Here is a 16,144-nt window from a genome sequence, read left to right as displayed (position 1 = left end):
AAACTTGACGCCATGTCGGAGAAACTAGCAGAGAAAACCTCCAATATGTTTACGAGGCACAAAGCAGCGAAAAGGAAGAGGTACTGCTGCAGTCCGAGGTCGTCGGAGTAGAACTACCCAGAGATCAAGCCAATTACGTGCTGGTTACTGGCATAGGAACTTCAACATTAATTGGTGCCACTAAGAGGCGAGTGTCCGGTTTGATGTTCATCCTCCTCCGGGTCATGTGGCAGCATACCGGTATCAGGGAGCGCAGATACTTGGGGCACATATACAGATTATGCACGTACTGTGTTTTGGTCTGCAGAAAATGCAGCATATGGAGACAGTTAAAGGTGCATGCACGAGATAGCGCCATATATGATTGCGCGCCGCTCTTATCTATACCACCACCCATGAGACATGACATGAAACTACAGCTCCGACCAACATCTTGCGACAGCTAGCGATGTATCGGTCGATCGATGACGGATCACGGGTTAAGAGCATGTCTAACAGACCCTTTAAAACCAAGGTTTAAAATAGCGTGCTAAATGAAATAGCGTCGGTCTCCTTCAAACGCTATGGATACTATATCGTGCTAATTGCATGCTATATTTTAAATGGCGTTTTGAAAAAAATATCAAATATAGTCTAAAAATAAAGGATTTCGCTAAAATGTTTGGATATTTAGTCCAAAAAATGACTGAATCATACATACATAGCCACATACAACAAATAGATCTCGAATTTTTCAGAAGGCTAACATCAGTATTCCCTAAGGCAACAACATAGTATAAATTATTTATTAAGAATCATCAACATTCGCGATATTAAGTTCTAATCTAAAAGAGGAACCAACATATTGCAGTTCATCATCACGAAAAAGTGAAAGTAACTTTGCTTGAAAAATTAGCGCGCTAACGCTATAATGTTTTAGCACGATATATCATGCTATTTCACAAATATCGCCATAGCGAGTAAAATTACTAAAATTTAGCGTAGATCCTCCAAATATGCTATTGCGTGGTATTAACGGGGAAATATCGCGCTATTTTAAACCTTGTTTAAAACGCGTCCATTCTGTATAATTTCGGTGGGATAGGGGTGAGCGCAGTTTGAGCCGTCTAGCAGGCCTCCTATTTGGGCCGCCCTGTATCAGCGGAATACCGGGTCCATCAAAACCACACCGCCGTCCCCTACAAATATAGGGCGAAGGTGCGAGTGGGGGTCGAACCCCTCACTCGCAACCGTAGCTCTGCCGTGCGCCGCCGCCTCCCCGCTAAGCTTCGGCGAGAAATTCCGCGCCGCTCGCCTCCACATTAGCACCGCCGCTCGTCGTGTCCGCACGCTGCAGCACCAGCGCGTCGCCCACCTCCAGATCGAAGTGATCCCGCTTGCCGGACACGCTCGAGGAGGCGTGGCGGCGCCACTACAAGCTGTCCGCCGCCGGAAGTCGTCGTGCGGCGTGCATGTATGCTGGCGGCCTCTACGTGCTGCCGAAGCTCCGTGAGTTCGCGACGGGCTGGCGTTGGTACAAGGCCGATCCGCCGCTCAAGCCGATAAGCGGCGTCGACTTCGAGAAATGGCGCGCCAATTGGGAGATGCACCGTCGGTCGAAGGCGGCATGGGAGGCGAGCACCAGCGGTGGAGGAGCACAGTGCGCCGACGAGGAGGCGGAGGAGGGGGAAGCCCCCCTCTTATTGCAGGCGGTGGCCGCGTCCCTGAAGGACGAAGCCGACAAGGACAGGGCGGAGGCAGACGAGAAGGCGCAGGCCATCGCCGCCGTGAAGGAGATGGAGGCGCGGGAGGCGGAGGAGAATGCGACAGTCGTCGTCCTCGACGACTAAGTTTCGTAGAAGTCGTGATCCATTGGGATCGCGCAGTTCTGTATGATCCGTATGTATGATCTAGCTATGAACTGATGATGAACTATCGAACAAATTTCCCGAGGTTTGCAATTTTAAATATACGGGGTCTCCTAGACGAAATGGTTCTTGCGTGAGCAATTTTTTGATACAGAGCCCTCTACTCGCGTTTTACGGGACAGAAAAGTATGGGATCTGCTAGACATGCTCTTAGTACATATTTAGGTGTACACTCCCATGCTAAGTTGGCGGTGCTAGCTAGTTAGGTACCGCTACAAATGGAAAGCGATCAGGTGGAAATTGCTCGAAGCTCGATCGATCGGCTCCGGTGGGCGATGCATGCTTGAATGAATGTAGGTGACCCGGAGAGCGTGTGCTCTTCGCGTGTTAGGGCGTAAAGTGACTACGATTGAGGTTGACAGACGGGGTGCAGCTACCTATGGCCTACGAGGCTCTAACAGATGCCGAATTGACATCAGTGTTCTTCTACTAGTACTATAGTTTATTGGACATGAGAAGCTTTTGCACTAAGTTTCATTGTCATATCTTACAAGGAGAAATCTCATGTTTTCTTTTTTCATTTGACAGAATTACACTTTTCCTCTTGTGAGTAGAGTATCTGTTCTCCCTTTTCTGCAGACAAGAAAAGACAGTAACTTGCATTTGGAGAAAAAAAAAATGATTTTAGAAGTCTCACGAGGTCTCTTCTGGCCCAGAGACCAGTTAGGTCCGACTTACCCGTGAGGAATATTATGGGCCTAAAGTCTAACAAAGATAAGCCCAACACTCTCAATGGCCAACCTTTACGCGCGCGTGATCCACAGCCCAGCCCACCAACGCAGCAACGAGCCCCATCCACGCCTCCGCACGTATAAGATCTACCACGCAGCCTCCGTCCCGAGACTTCTCTCCGCCGCCGCCGTCGTCTCCCAGCCCTCGCCCAACCGCCGCCCCTTCCCGCGGACGCCTCCTCCTCGCCGGCGAGATGGTGCGTTCTCACCTACCTTTCTCTATCGCGGCCCCGATACGTACTCTGCTGGATGCAGCGTCCTAGCTTCGTCACATGTCTGTCGGATAGAATAAGCGTTCAAAACTAGGTTTCCCGAGGTGTTGTTTTTTCTCGCGGTTGATCCATCCTAGAAGCGGCAGCATCTGCTAGATCTAGACTTGGTTTGCCCCCGCTGTTTTGCTTGTTCTAGTGCTTGCTTGCTACGATTTGGGGCTTGGTCAAATCGTCCTGGATTGCTGCTGCGTGGTTCAAAGAGGATGTTACAATGTTGCTCTAGTTAAAATAACACTTCTAGGACTCGTTGATATGATTGGTGAATGGGTAATTATAGTAGAACGGAAGTATGCATTTTTCATGAGATGCTTGATTTGTTACAGGTATGCAGATGTATGTAGTAATGTATGTATGCAACATCCATCATTTGCTACATTTACTTGCAACTAAAAGAAACTCTGAGCTTAAACCTTCATTTCCTCACCCTGGCTGGTTAGCACGATGACTTGGACAGCAGTAGTTCTTTCCTCTCTGCTGTGTGCCTTCCATGAGATGTATTGTTAAGTTAATTTTGCAATGAGTCAGATTCTACAGTTATGCTTGTTTTACAACTGATGATGATGTTTTGAATGCAATCAGTCATAGCTAGCTGTTGCCTGTGTCATCTCCTTACTGAAATGCTCGAGTCAAATTAATTATGCTATGGCACAAATCCTACTTGTTTAGTGATCACACCCATGTTTTCTAATACTGCCTTTGTAGATAGCGGCTCAATTTTCTGTTGCAGTATACTTGTAGAAGAAGGTTTTAATTTCTTCTGTTTCTGATGTATGTGCAGACGAAGCGCACCAAGAAGGCTGGAATTGTTGGCAAATATGGTAAATTTCATTGAAGCTGTCCGGATCATTATTCAACAAACTCATGAATGTGTGCTGATCATGTGCCATGTAAATGTTGTGTAGGTACCAGGTATGGTGCCAGTTTGCGTAAGCAGATCAAGAAGATGGAGGTCTCCCAGCACTCCAAGTACTTCTGTGAGTTCTGTGGCAAGGTAAATATGGTGATCAGCTTAGTTGCTTGTGTTGTTCTTAAAATGCTAAACGTATACTTGCTGGTTTAACTGTGCATCTTTGTTGTATATAACATACTGTCTGCTGGAATTTGGTTATCTTGAAATGAGCATATTAAAAAAAAACCTCTGTGATTGAAAACAAGTAGCATATTAGTATAGGTTGTTTGTTCTTGTCTTGAAAGGTGACTGTCTAGAGGAGAAATTGAATATAGCATCTTAACTTGACTTGATTAAATATGGTCAGTTGCTGATTGTCACAACTTAAAAAATGAAGAATGTTAACTGAACTGCAGCTGCAATCCCTCTGAATTGTCCTTGGAGATGCATAGTCATGTAGTTATGATCTGTTTTATATGTTTTCATCACTGCAGCCTTGTAAATAGAAACAGTGTATAACAGTTTTATTATTGTGGTCACTTGAGTGATATAAATGATAATATCTAAATTTGGCAATTTTTATTTTTCTTCTGAATGTGGAATCTGATGTTGGTTTGTCATTCTAAGAGCAATTCCAATAGTATAGCCAACTGCTGGCTATAACAAGATGTCATATCATTTGTAGTCATCATATAGCTAACATGTATAATAGTTGGCTATAAGAATGAATCACTTTACTAACATATGGCCCACCTTTCACTCTCACAAAGTGCCTAGGAGCACGTGCAAGAGCTGGCTATTGTATAGTAGCCCACCTCCCTTCTCTCTCCTCTTCTCTCTCCTCCAACTCATCTAAAATATACTCCCTCTGTTCCATTCTATAGTGCCTATTGTTTTTTAGCACGGAAATTAGCGCAAGAGTATTTTTTACACAAGACCTCTAGCTAAACGATTTGAGATCAACGTAAAATTTGGGAAATCCATATCTTCCTATCTTACCATACTAAATTTGGGAGCTGAATGATTTGGGAGCTGAACGGGGAGGGGGTAATTGAAAAAAAACTAAGCTACAACCTTATATTCTGAAACAAATGCCAAAAATCTATAGGCACTATAGAAAGGAACGGAGGGAGTATTATTTAATGTCTTATAGTCAGCTGACTGGACTCTATTGTACTTGCTCTAAGGCTATGTGCTGCCTATTCTTTTTCACCATCTCTAATGCATTTTTGATTCACAGTTTGCTGTGAAGAGGAAAGCAGTTGGGATCTGGGGATGCAAGGACTGTGGCAAGGTTAAGGCTGGTGGTGCCTACACCATGAAGTATGTGCCGATGTCAATTACACCTTATATGGCTGCGTTATCATGTTCTATTATGGTTGCTCATTCCATTATTTTGCGTTTTTCAGCACTGCCAGTGCGGTCACAGTCAGGAGCACGATCCGTCGCCTGAGGGAGCAGACTGAAGCCTGATTGCTGTCAATTCGAGCCTTTGGATTTGTAGTTCAGTCGAGACTCGTGAAATGCTATTTAGTCATGCGGTTATCTACATATGTTGTATCGATTTGTAAGGATCTGGCTACACTACTGCGTGATGTGATTCCTGAATCTAGCTGTTTCCACCCGTTGTTAGACCCAGTTTAAATATGTGTGTGCGGCCGTGTGGTATGGTATGCACGATACCAGCCTTAATCTGAACCGATCCTGCTGCTAACTTATTGTTTTAAAACTGAAAAATGAGAATTGTTATGCAGTCGTAGGAACTCCTGCCTTCTGCTGAGTCCCTTCAGCTTGGCAGACTTCAGAAACTCTGTTCGACCAGGCAAAGCTAGACAATGGCACACTGAAGTTGTCTCGAAGCTCTGACTTTTGACGAGAGAAAGTCTTTAGCCTATGAATGACTTATACTGAATATAAGAATGCAAAAGGTTGAGGTTGACGATCGGCTTGGGCAGTTCCACCTCTTCATTTAAAAGGATGACAATCATCTCCTTGGACCGTGGAGGCTTGAAGGGAAATCTTCTGCGGTGTGGTGGCCTTCCTGGAATTGGCAAAAATGAGTCCTGTCCTTGTGCTCCCCTGCTCTTCTCGTCGTCTTCCATGCCACTTGATAATGTCTGCCGCCTAAGCTATTTATTTCACCACATACACACATTTTTGGATCAACGCAATGCAGCAGGGGCCAGGTCGCAGCAAAGAATAATTTTACTTGCACGGTGTTTACATATGAACTGTCATTTTACAGAAGTCGCTAAATTTCTGTCAACGCCATGGTCCATTTCGTTTAGCAGTGTAACCTCAACACCCCCAGCGCAGGGCGTTGAGCAAAAGGGTCACATACAAAAATGTTTTTTTTTCAAAGAGGGTCATTTTGTGCTGAACTTCTCGTCAGACTAGATTTGTCGTTTGGCCCTCTTAGATGAACTTGGCTTAGCTTGGCTCTACCCAATCCTATAGTCTAATGGTAGCCCTTTTTATAACAAGATACAATTTAGAACCAGCAGGTACAAGTCCATTCGAGGTTTGATTTGATCAAAAGGATATAGTTGGTATGTCCTAATTTACATCATTCCTTCGCATAGCTATTCACATCAGGACTAGACCGACTGCTGATAAATAGACTGGCCAAACTAACAGATGTCTCTACCTGAGTTGTGGACGATTTAGCCATGCAATCACCCTCTACTAATATACTATTTGCACTCATGGATTCTTGAATTAACCTCCCAAAAGCAGCATGGTCAGTTCCCAGCCTCCACGCTCATCACCTTTCTCCAACAATCTCCCGCGCTCCAAGCTGCAGCCACAGCGTATCAGCTTGCAAACCGGTACGTACCAGCAAGACCATCATCCATCCACTGAAAAGTAAAATAAATTCAGACACATACCTCTGGCTGGCTTCTCAATCCATGGACCGTTCATGATGTTCAAGATGCTGCATGCGTCGCTGTACTCCAGATCAGGCAGCAGCTTGGGCGTCAGCAGGAAGCACCTACAACCACATTTACAAATGGTTAGGAAGGCACGCCAGCAGAAATCCAAGTGGAATAAATCGTTGCGGGCTGAGCAACTAACTGTGGTGTGTTCAGTTGGCTTGCGGCTCTGACAAGCTGCTGGAACATCTCCCTCTCATTTATGGGATCCATTCCTGCAGTTTTAAGGAGAAGCTATTACACCATTTCCGTGTGATATATTGGCTACTACTGTTCATGAGAACACAAGATGTGCAGGTGGCCCCTTGCCTTGATTTATCTCGTCAACCACCCGAAAGGGGCAGTTGGTAAGATCTTGAAGCGATACAAGATACAGGATGGTAGAAACTGACCGCTCCTACAAATGACAAAAAAAAACTATAAGCACACATAAAAATCAAAAGCAAACTCAATATATGTGACAACTTTTATCCATACCCCTCCAGATTGGTGATGAGCACTTAGCACCTGCAACTGACCATTTTGCCTATGGAAAATAGAACATTCATTTTACAAGAAATCAAATTATGCCGCAGAATAAGGTACAGAAGAAACATTGTACAAGGCCTTGAACTACATGTAAGTACCAAACACAGATAGACAGCAAGGGAATGAGTAGTAAACAGAAAATCTTATAAGAGCATGCAAATAAACTCTTCTCTGAAAGAACACTAGATATATGAGTATTGCTTTTGTGCTCTACGGATACACTAAACGGCATGGTTGCCATCAGACATCAGGAGGCGGTACTATTTTTTTTAGCGAAGTACAGCGGTGCCAGTCATTACTTGCCCAATTTCAGGAAATAATAAAAAAGTACACTAACTTGGGAAATGAAACTCACCGAAACTTCACCTTTATAAGAATACCGTACTGACTAAAATCAAGACCATGCTCATCTGCCAGAAGATTTCAGAACAGCAATCAGTATTTTCTCCAAACGTGTACAATTAATAATGACATAAAACAGGCCCAACATGCATACCAAGTGAAACTTCTCCAGCAACAGCCATTTCTTGGAAGTTGCGACTAAAGGTGTCATTTATTTTGAAGACAAGCGTTCGGAGAGTTGGCAGCCATTTACCCTAGAAAATCAGCAAAGTCAAGTCAGGACTGACAAGATCACATAAGGTTGAAAAATGATGGTAATATAGGTTATCCATTGAAATGTCCAAACCTTCGTAGTTTCTATTTCAGAGCAACACCTCTCACACTCTACCTTATCATCTTCAAGTTTTCTTGATATTGACTCTATCTACACAATTTAGATAAGCAACTTCTTTGTCAGAAGTAGCAAACTAACGAGTAGCACAAAAGAACATATTATAATTTGGCACATCAATAGATATTCTTTGCCGTGAATCTATCAGCTCAATTTAGTCTTCTGAAACCACTCGAGATTCCCAATGATATCAACTAAAAATATATAGGTTCTGTTGGGAGTTCTTTTTTTTTTCTGCACCCAGATATTGACACATTCTGCATACAACGGAAAGCATTCACTTGAAAGGGCATCACTCAGCATAAGTATTGCGTAACCTCCACAAGTTATAATGCCTCTGTCATAACCCCACCATTGACTCACTCAATTATGCTCTGGAGCAAGATTCAAGAAACACATGTTGATATTCCATTGCAAGGCAAGTGCAATGTTGTGGAGATGTAACTCTGCCAACTACTACCAAAAATGATGAAAAAGAACCCCTGCTAAACGTTTAGCACTGGCTGACCAGTCATTCTAATCTTTTTTTCCAAAACCTGCTGAGAACTTTATATTCCTGCTGTGACATACAGATACTGAACAACCAAGTATGAGGCAACTATGCAAGCAAAACTAACTGTACACTCATCAGTATACTGGTAAAACTATTGTACCTCACGTTCCCGGTTCTGATACTCTTGCAACACGTTTTGGTTAAGAAACAACATAGAATTTGCTTCAGATTCAGTATCTTGTATTGCAGCTTCCAGTTCTTCTATGGTAGTAGGCATCTGAAGTCAGTAAGGCGAGGAAAGCATAAAAAGAAGGGTTTAAGTGCATATGTATATGCAGCTAAGACAACAAGTTCTATATTCATTCCAAGAAAATTCTGAATGGACTAGGACATTGCAGATTCAAAGAATGCACAGAAACACGGGATGGACATGGACTAGAGAACAAAGCAGAAATAAATAATCACATGTTCGAACAATAATAGAATAGACATTATTATATGGCAATGGCATCTCTTGACAAGTGGCAAAGACTGAGGATTTGCAGAGTGGGAACAATATAAGGAACTTATATCAAATGGATTTTCTTTAAGTATAAGGATTAACACTGGGTAATTGAGAGACTGCTGGTACATTATTTCGACTGAAAATTTGGATTTCAACCAAAGTAAGATTGAGAGTTCTGACCATTCTTGTTGTGGTTGGTGTTTCCATTGTACTTTCTAACCTTAGTTTGGCAACCATTGGCAGTTTGATGGTTTTAATATACCGTTTGGATCCAAAAAAAAATTATACCTTCTAGCTCACTAGAGTCACCATAGTTGTGTTAGAAAATGGAACTTGAAGAAACATAAATATTACACTTCTGTTATTGTATGTTCTGAAATGTTCCATTTGCAAATTTATCCATTTGAGTTCATGTATGTTGAAATTTTACTACTATATTCAAATCCCGAATAATTTTTAAGCAGAGTTTATTAATACTAATTCAAGATATACCTTCTCAAACTCTTCTTTTGCAAGCTCTTCACTGAGCATAGATATTGACTCTGCAAGCTGTTTTGCCTTAAACAGCAGCTGCCTATGCTCTTGAGTGATTCTTTTACCTGATAAGAAAATAAAAAATCTATTATGAAAAAGATAAGATGCCACATGCTAAACGATTCATCAATCAATGTAGACAAATATCAACTATTCAACTGAGATCTATTTCAAAAGGAAAATTTGATCAAGCAAACCTCGGATGCAGCTGGTCATTATACAAGTACCGAAATAAAATATCGACTACTTGAAGACTCTCACAAAATGTACAAAAAAATATAAATATATTTTTCATATATTACGTACTCCCACATGCCAATATACCTTTTAAACGGGTGCAACATACCTCTTTATCATTCTCAATATACATCACTATTTATTGTAATATACCTCGATATAATTAGCACGAAAAAATGTCATCGGGGCCCTTATTTTTAAAAATATACCACTCTTACGTACAACAATGCAGTATATGTGCAAATGGTATAAAGTATGTAGGACTCAAATGATTTTTTTATAAAACTCATTTTGAGGTATATAATATTTAATAATAAAGTATGTTAAAGTGATAAAGGTATATTTATTCATCCATGTGGTATATTGAGATTTGGGACATGGGATGCCTAGCTTATATATTCGTTTTAGATAACAAGGAACCTTTACAAATTGAAAAGGAAAGAACAAATATTCTCTAAGAGATTCATATATTTAACTAACTCATAAGGAAGTACTCATATATAACTTCAGCCCTCCAGGGCAGGCCTGCTGCCAGCAGGCTAGACCCATGACATTGTCATGTGAGGCCACACGAAAAATATTGAACATAAATGCATGTTTGCAGTACATGATCACACATACGCATATAGATAATAACAGCAGAATCAATTATTATTTAGATCATGAACCAGCGCAGCAACAACATGTAGTGCCACATAGAAGAACATACTTAAAAATAAAAAGGAACAATATAATTTACTTCAATTAGTGCCACGGCCTTATAAAATGAATATATAGCATGAATCGCATTGTGTGTGTGTGTGACATTAAACCTATACCCGAAAATTGTACACCTAAGACCAAATATCATTCATATCATGCCAAAATCTCGATGCAAAAAAGTAAAATAGAAGAAAGAACGGCTTAGTAGCTTTCCACCATTAATACCGTTTCAACTTCAAAGTACAAACTAATAAATATATTCTATATAATTGTCAGATGCAGCAATGAAATTGGTAGCACCAACTCACGGTTTTTATATTTTGTTGCAGCTTGAACAGCATCCTTTTCAAATCTCATCACATCCTTTTCCATCTCCCATATCTATGAGATGCAAATGACGGTCAAACAGAAAACACACAAGGTTGGACATGAAAAACTTGTAACGTTTTCTTGTGATGATACCAGGCCAGAAAATTTTCTGTATTGAAAATTGAAATGCTTAGAGACATGGAACAACATAAAATGTATAAGCATTTATAGTTAAATGAGCTCACCATTTTCTTATGTCATCTTTTTCTGGTTTCTGCACTGTTCATGAAGATGTGCATTGTGAAAGTTGCACCAAACTACTTGCAGGAATCATTATCTTACAAAAACATTCTACACAGTAGTGGTGCTTAATTGGGTGTAAATTGCAAAGTTTCTAAGACTAATTTATGGGTACTATGAAATATGATGGGAAATACAAGGTGTTTTGGGGCATCCATTCGAAGACTTTCATTTGCAGATGTAACTGCTTTCTCGAGGAGCATACCTTTGTATCAAGCTCAATAAACGCCATGGTCTTCTCTGCGGAACTCCTTTTGAGAGCAACAGCTTCAACAAGTAAACTCTTAAGAGAATAAAAATCAAAAGGAAGTAAGAACATGCAGTCTTGAATCTTGATGGTAATCAAGGTAAACGAAATATTGTGGCAAGCATAAGAAGTACTAGCCTTAAGTTTTATCACAGCTTGAAATCGTTGATCATTCAGATTAGCTAGCTGATCAGTAAGCTTTCTTGTGCTGGATTCCACGTCTTCCTCTTGAGATATGACCTCCAGTTTTCTCCTTTTAATATCTAGAGGGAAGAACAAGATTATGCAAGCTACATGTAGGAGAACAGGGAAAAAGTATCATACCAACACGTCTTTTCAGTTCTTCTCCCCTCCTCTTATGGGACCTCACCATGTCAAGAATCACTTCCTGTAAATATGACGACCAAAAGATAAGCATTATCAGAAACAACTGATCTTTACTTGAATTTAATGAAGTGAATAGTATTAGAAATGTATTAAACCTTTTGCCTGCGTAATTTTGCCTCTTCATCTTCTAATTTCATCTGGTTTTTCAGGAGCTCTCTTAAGGCTTCCTGCATGCCTTCAACCTTTTTCGTAAGTTCATCGTTTTCAGATCGAAGGCTTTCAATGTCACTAACATTCAAGTCTGCAAGAATAAACTGACAAGCATTAGGCATAGGTTACGTGGTGAACCATATAATCCACTAACTTATCAAGGCAGAAATTGTAACACATACCACCCATGAAGAAGCGGGGCTGATGACCAGAATCAACAGCTGCGGACAAATGACCACCATATCTTGATCTGGACCATCGATAATGATTATGTGGAGTCCAAAGGTCAGAAATACCTAACTTTTCCAGGTCTTCTGCTCTTTGATCTGCTTGATCTGTACCTATATACTTCATGGGCATAAAAAGTAGCAGAACTCGTTGAATTCACCACCAGTGCAACTTGGTACAGATTCATGAACTGGATAAAAGCAGTGTTATACCGATTGATCCACAGAAGCCATGGTAATCAAAACATTTTTTACAGCTGGGGGAGCTTCAAATTCTTGATCAAGTCGTGATTTGATCCCAAGTTCTTTCATCTGTCAAAAGGAAAATTAACAGACTCAAAATTTATTCGATTGGTTTTATTTTGCTGAGCGCATTTTGATTGGGAAGAAAGATAAATAAATATCTGATTTATAAACTCAAAGAAGATTACTATAATGTCCTCGCATTAAGTGCATAGGTAAAATGAGACATGATGATATGTTTGTGTAAATTGAATTGTTCATGCATAAACAATTAGAAAGTATGATGAGGAAAACATGATTTATAACATGGGACAGGATTTTGGAACGAAATGGTGCTCATAAAACAAGGGAAGAGTAATAATAAGTAACAGAAGTTGATGTCCTAAAATGATAATTTGACTGGTATATGTGTGCTGACCTCCGGGGTAATGTTGAATGGCTTACAACTGATGATATTTTCACCTGTGTAGTTCATAACAGGAACACCATAGTGCTTCAGTTTTGTAACCAAGAGGTCGCGGTCAGAAGCATCCTGAGTAATGAATGACTGGCACAGAAAGCAAAAATTGCATTTATTTTTTTGCAGATGTAATATTTTCTCGTAGAAATCAATGAAGATGATAAACAAGATCCACTAAACAAATATAGACAATAAGCAAAGGGACTTAATCTAAAACAGTTTCTTGAGATGTTGTACGGACACTAATCTTCTTACTGGATGATCAGTCTGCTCTGCACATTAATCGTGCACAAGACATGGGCACAACGTGCAATGGCACAATGACAGAGACCTGCAGAGACTGGTAGATCTGCACAGGTTCAATAAAGGCTCCTTGCTTTATACTACCTCCATTTCACGATATCTGCCCGGCATGTCTACCTATGAAGCACAAAGTTTAAGTAATATTTTATGGGACAGGACCATGCTTGAGCAAGCATGATCCAGTTCCATCAAATATTACTTCAGTTTTATGCCTCCCAGGTAGGCTTGCCAAACATATACTATGAAACAGAGGGAGTATATTCAATGGAAATGCTGATAACTAAGGAAAACACTGAGTGGTACACCGACCAGGATTTAGCAACAGAGCATTAAATCTTATCAGGGTATTAGTACCTTCCATATATATTTTGGAACATGGTTTTCCAGGTAAGAAGCATGAGTCCTATTATGAATATTAACCTGAGATCAATCAAAGAAAGCATAATGATAAGCACCTCGGATGCAAAGAAAACAGCAACTGGTAGGCATGCAAAGAACAAACCTCGAGGAGAACAGGCCCATACACTTCTCTCTGTAACATATTTTTGTTATCTTGCACCCAGTAGTATGCTTCACTGATTTTGTGAGCACCATTTCTTTCCAATGCTTGGAGTAGCTTATTGTTCTTACTTTCCATTTGCTTCAACCTGTAGGAAATGTGTGTACTAGGTAGCCATGTCACGAATAGTTTAGGTAGATGGTAGTTCAGAAGCTGGATACCTAACAGAACACTTCCTCAATTTTTCTCTCTCCTGAGCTAACTGATGCTCCTTCTCTTTCCATATGATTTTGAGATCGTGTATGCCACAAATTTTTTGTGCAATTTCATTAGTTAGTTGTGCCTGTGCAAAAAAAAGCATTCAGCCACAGATGTAAATACCATTACTCGTGAATATTGTTTTACTACAGGCGCATGAACTGGATAGGATGGTTACAGATGCAAACAGAAAACTGCATACAAAGAAAGCAAAAAAAAAAGGCATGGAAACACAGTGAGTAAACTAACCAATTCATCTCTAGGTGGTACATATGGTTGTACATCTTGGAGTTCCTTTTCAGCAGCAGCAAGAGCTTCCCTAGCAGTCGAGATCCTTTGTTGCGACGATCTTTCTTGACTTTTCACATCTTCTATGTCATCAAACGTAGTTTTCAACCGAGCCCTCTGAAACCACAACATGTGTCAAAGATGGACAAGAGGAAGAAGCTGAACTCAGGAGCTGATTTGTGCAACAAATAAGAAGAGTTCATACCAGCTGCGCTTCCTCACATATAACTTCCCGACGCTTGCGCGCGTTTTGATTTGTTTGGTCGGTTATCATTTTGCTACTTGAAACATAAGCCATCTTCTCTTTCTTGAGATCTCTACATAAACATGGAAGAGCAAGAAGATGTGCATTCCATTAAAATTCAGCCTTCGCTATTTTGACTAGACAGATTGTGAATGAGAAACTTTTATTGGACTAGAAAAATGCAATGTCAAAAAAGTAGATGTATAATACTGGGATAATAAGAAGTTGAGTTCCAGTTAATTGAAAAAATTAATAACTGAACTGGATCCTTTTGACCGTGATACATACTCGACAGGGGCTTTTAAATCTTGCCAGATTTTGTCCGCTTGTTCCATTTGCTCCTTGGAGCGTTTCTCCTCATCCTCTAGCTTTAGGAACTCAGCCTTCTTGATGTCGTATTTGAGCCATGGGAGCTTCTTCTTCATCAGCTCAGCCTAGGGCACAATCAACCAATTAACTCAGTATTGCAATAATATCGTACAGTCCATAACCTTCATCATAGCGAAACAACCAAAAAAGCAGACCTTTTTCATTAGCTCATCTCTTTGCCGGGCACGCTGGACATCTTTCTCCTGTTCAGCGTTGAGGGCCTTCAGATTGTTCAAGGTCTGCTCCTTTTGCTTCACAGACTGATATAAACTTGTGGTGTAAGAGATCATGCGTAGTATGAACTGAGAAAAGCTTCATTAACATGAAAGAGAAAACGAAGGCTGGTGTTTACCACTTGGAGAACCCTGAGCTCGTTGCTCCTCTCTATGAGCTGGCGATGCTGGACGGGTAAGTCAGGGTCGCCGACGGCCTTCTCGGTTTCTTCTAGTAGCTGGATGGGAGTGAGCTTTGCAAACTCACATACCCGGTCTTGTGGCAGGAACTAGCAACACAAACCATCATTGCCTTCAGTTAGCTTTACGGTGGCTTCCTTTTTGGGGAGGTTAAAAACATGAGATGCATACCTGAGTTAAGTTGTTGACTTGAATATTGAACTTCTTGATTACATCTATGATGTCCTTTTTGGGGACAGTTGTACCTGCAGGAAACAGATCGGAATTACTGCATGCATGCATGCATGACTGGGTTCTAAAACAAAACAAAATAAAATTGTTATACAACAGACCGTCGAGCAGCCACTCGGACTTGTTGTTGGTGTCGATCTTCCTGGTGATCCGGATGTCGCGGCGGCCGGGCGCGTCGCCGCGGAGGGAGAGCCTGACGTGTCCAGACTTCTCCCCGCGCTTGACGAAGGCCTTGACGGTTTTGGCCCTGCCGAGGATGGCGGGGTCGGCAGCGAGGGCGAGGGCGATGGCGCAGACGAGGGAGCTCTTGCCGGAGCCGTTAGGTCCGACGACGAGGTTTAGGCGCGGGCCGGGGCGGCAGACGAGGCGGTCGTAGGTCATGAAGTTGCGGAGCTCGATCTCGACGATGTTGCCCGGCACGTAGTCGTCGTCGCCTCGCTTGGGGTGGTCCAGCTTGGGGCGCTTGGCGGAGCGGGAGGGCGCCATGGACGGATGGAGGCGGCGGAGGCACGATCGACTAGGGCTTTGGGCGGGACGGGAGCGGTGTGGGGATTTGGAGGGAACGAACCATAACTCTCTGGTGCGACCGCGAGCAGAGCGACGGCGTGTTGATTGTGTTAGCAGCCTTGGCCGGTCGATCCGGTCCATCCAACCTAGGCTGTCCAACACATATTTTTTTATACTACATGCATAATTTATACTCCCTCCGACTAGATTTAGGTGTCCGAGCGTTATTTTTACGAAAACCCCCT

The 16,144-nt window shown here is 41.7% G+C and overlaps 1 protein-coding gene and 1 pseudogene across 2 annotated transcripts; one reads left to right on the top strand and one right to left on the bottom strand.

The window, feature by feature from the left end:
• The first annotated feature begins 2,766 nt into the window (after positions 1 to 2,766).
• On the top strand, positions 2,767 to 5,446 carry LOC124649621 (60S ribosomal protein L37a-1). Of its 2 annotated transcripts, XM_047189219.1 has the most exons (5): positions 2,767 to 2,835; positions 3,689 to 3,728; positions 3,813 to 3,901; positions 5,040 to 5,122; positions 5,209 to 5,446. In XM_047189219.1, exons 1-5 carry the CDS (start codon positions 2,833 to 2,835, stop codon positions 5,270 to 5,272), a joined length of 279 nt encoding a protein of 92 aa, XP_047045175.1. In that variant the 5' UTR covers positions 2,767 to 2,832; the 3' UTR covers positions 5,273 to 5,446. The 2 variants fall into 2 exon arrangements, with proteins under 2 accessions (XP_047045175.1, XP_047045174.1); XM_047189218.1 differs by lacking the exon at positions 2,767 to 2,835 and having other exon boundaries at positions 3,677 to 3,728.
• A 1,094-nt stretch (positions 5,447 to 6,540) lies between these two features.
• LOC124650065 lies at positions 6,541 to 15,878 on the bottom strand (annotated as a pseudogene).
• Between the last annotated feature and the right edge of the window lie 266 nt (positions 15,879 to 16,144).

The sequence above is a fragment of the Lolium rigidum genome, chromosome 4 (genome assembly GCF_022539505.1).
Source record: "Lolium rigidum isolate FL_2022 chromosome 4, APGP_CSIRO_Lrig_0.1, whole genome shotgun sequence".
Taxonomy (NCBI): Eukaryota; Viridiplantae; Streptophyta; class Magnoliopsida; order Poales; family Poaceae; genus Lolium; species Lolium rigidum.
The sequence above is the reverse complement of the archived record's forward strand: the minus strand, read 5'-3'. Positions and strand labels throughout refer to the sequence as shown.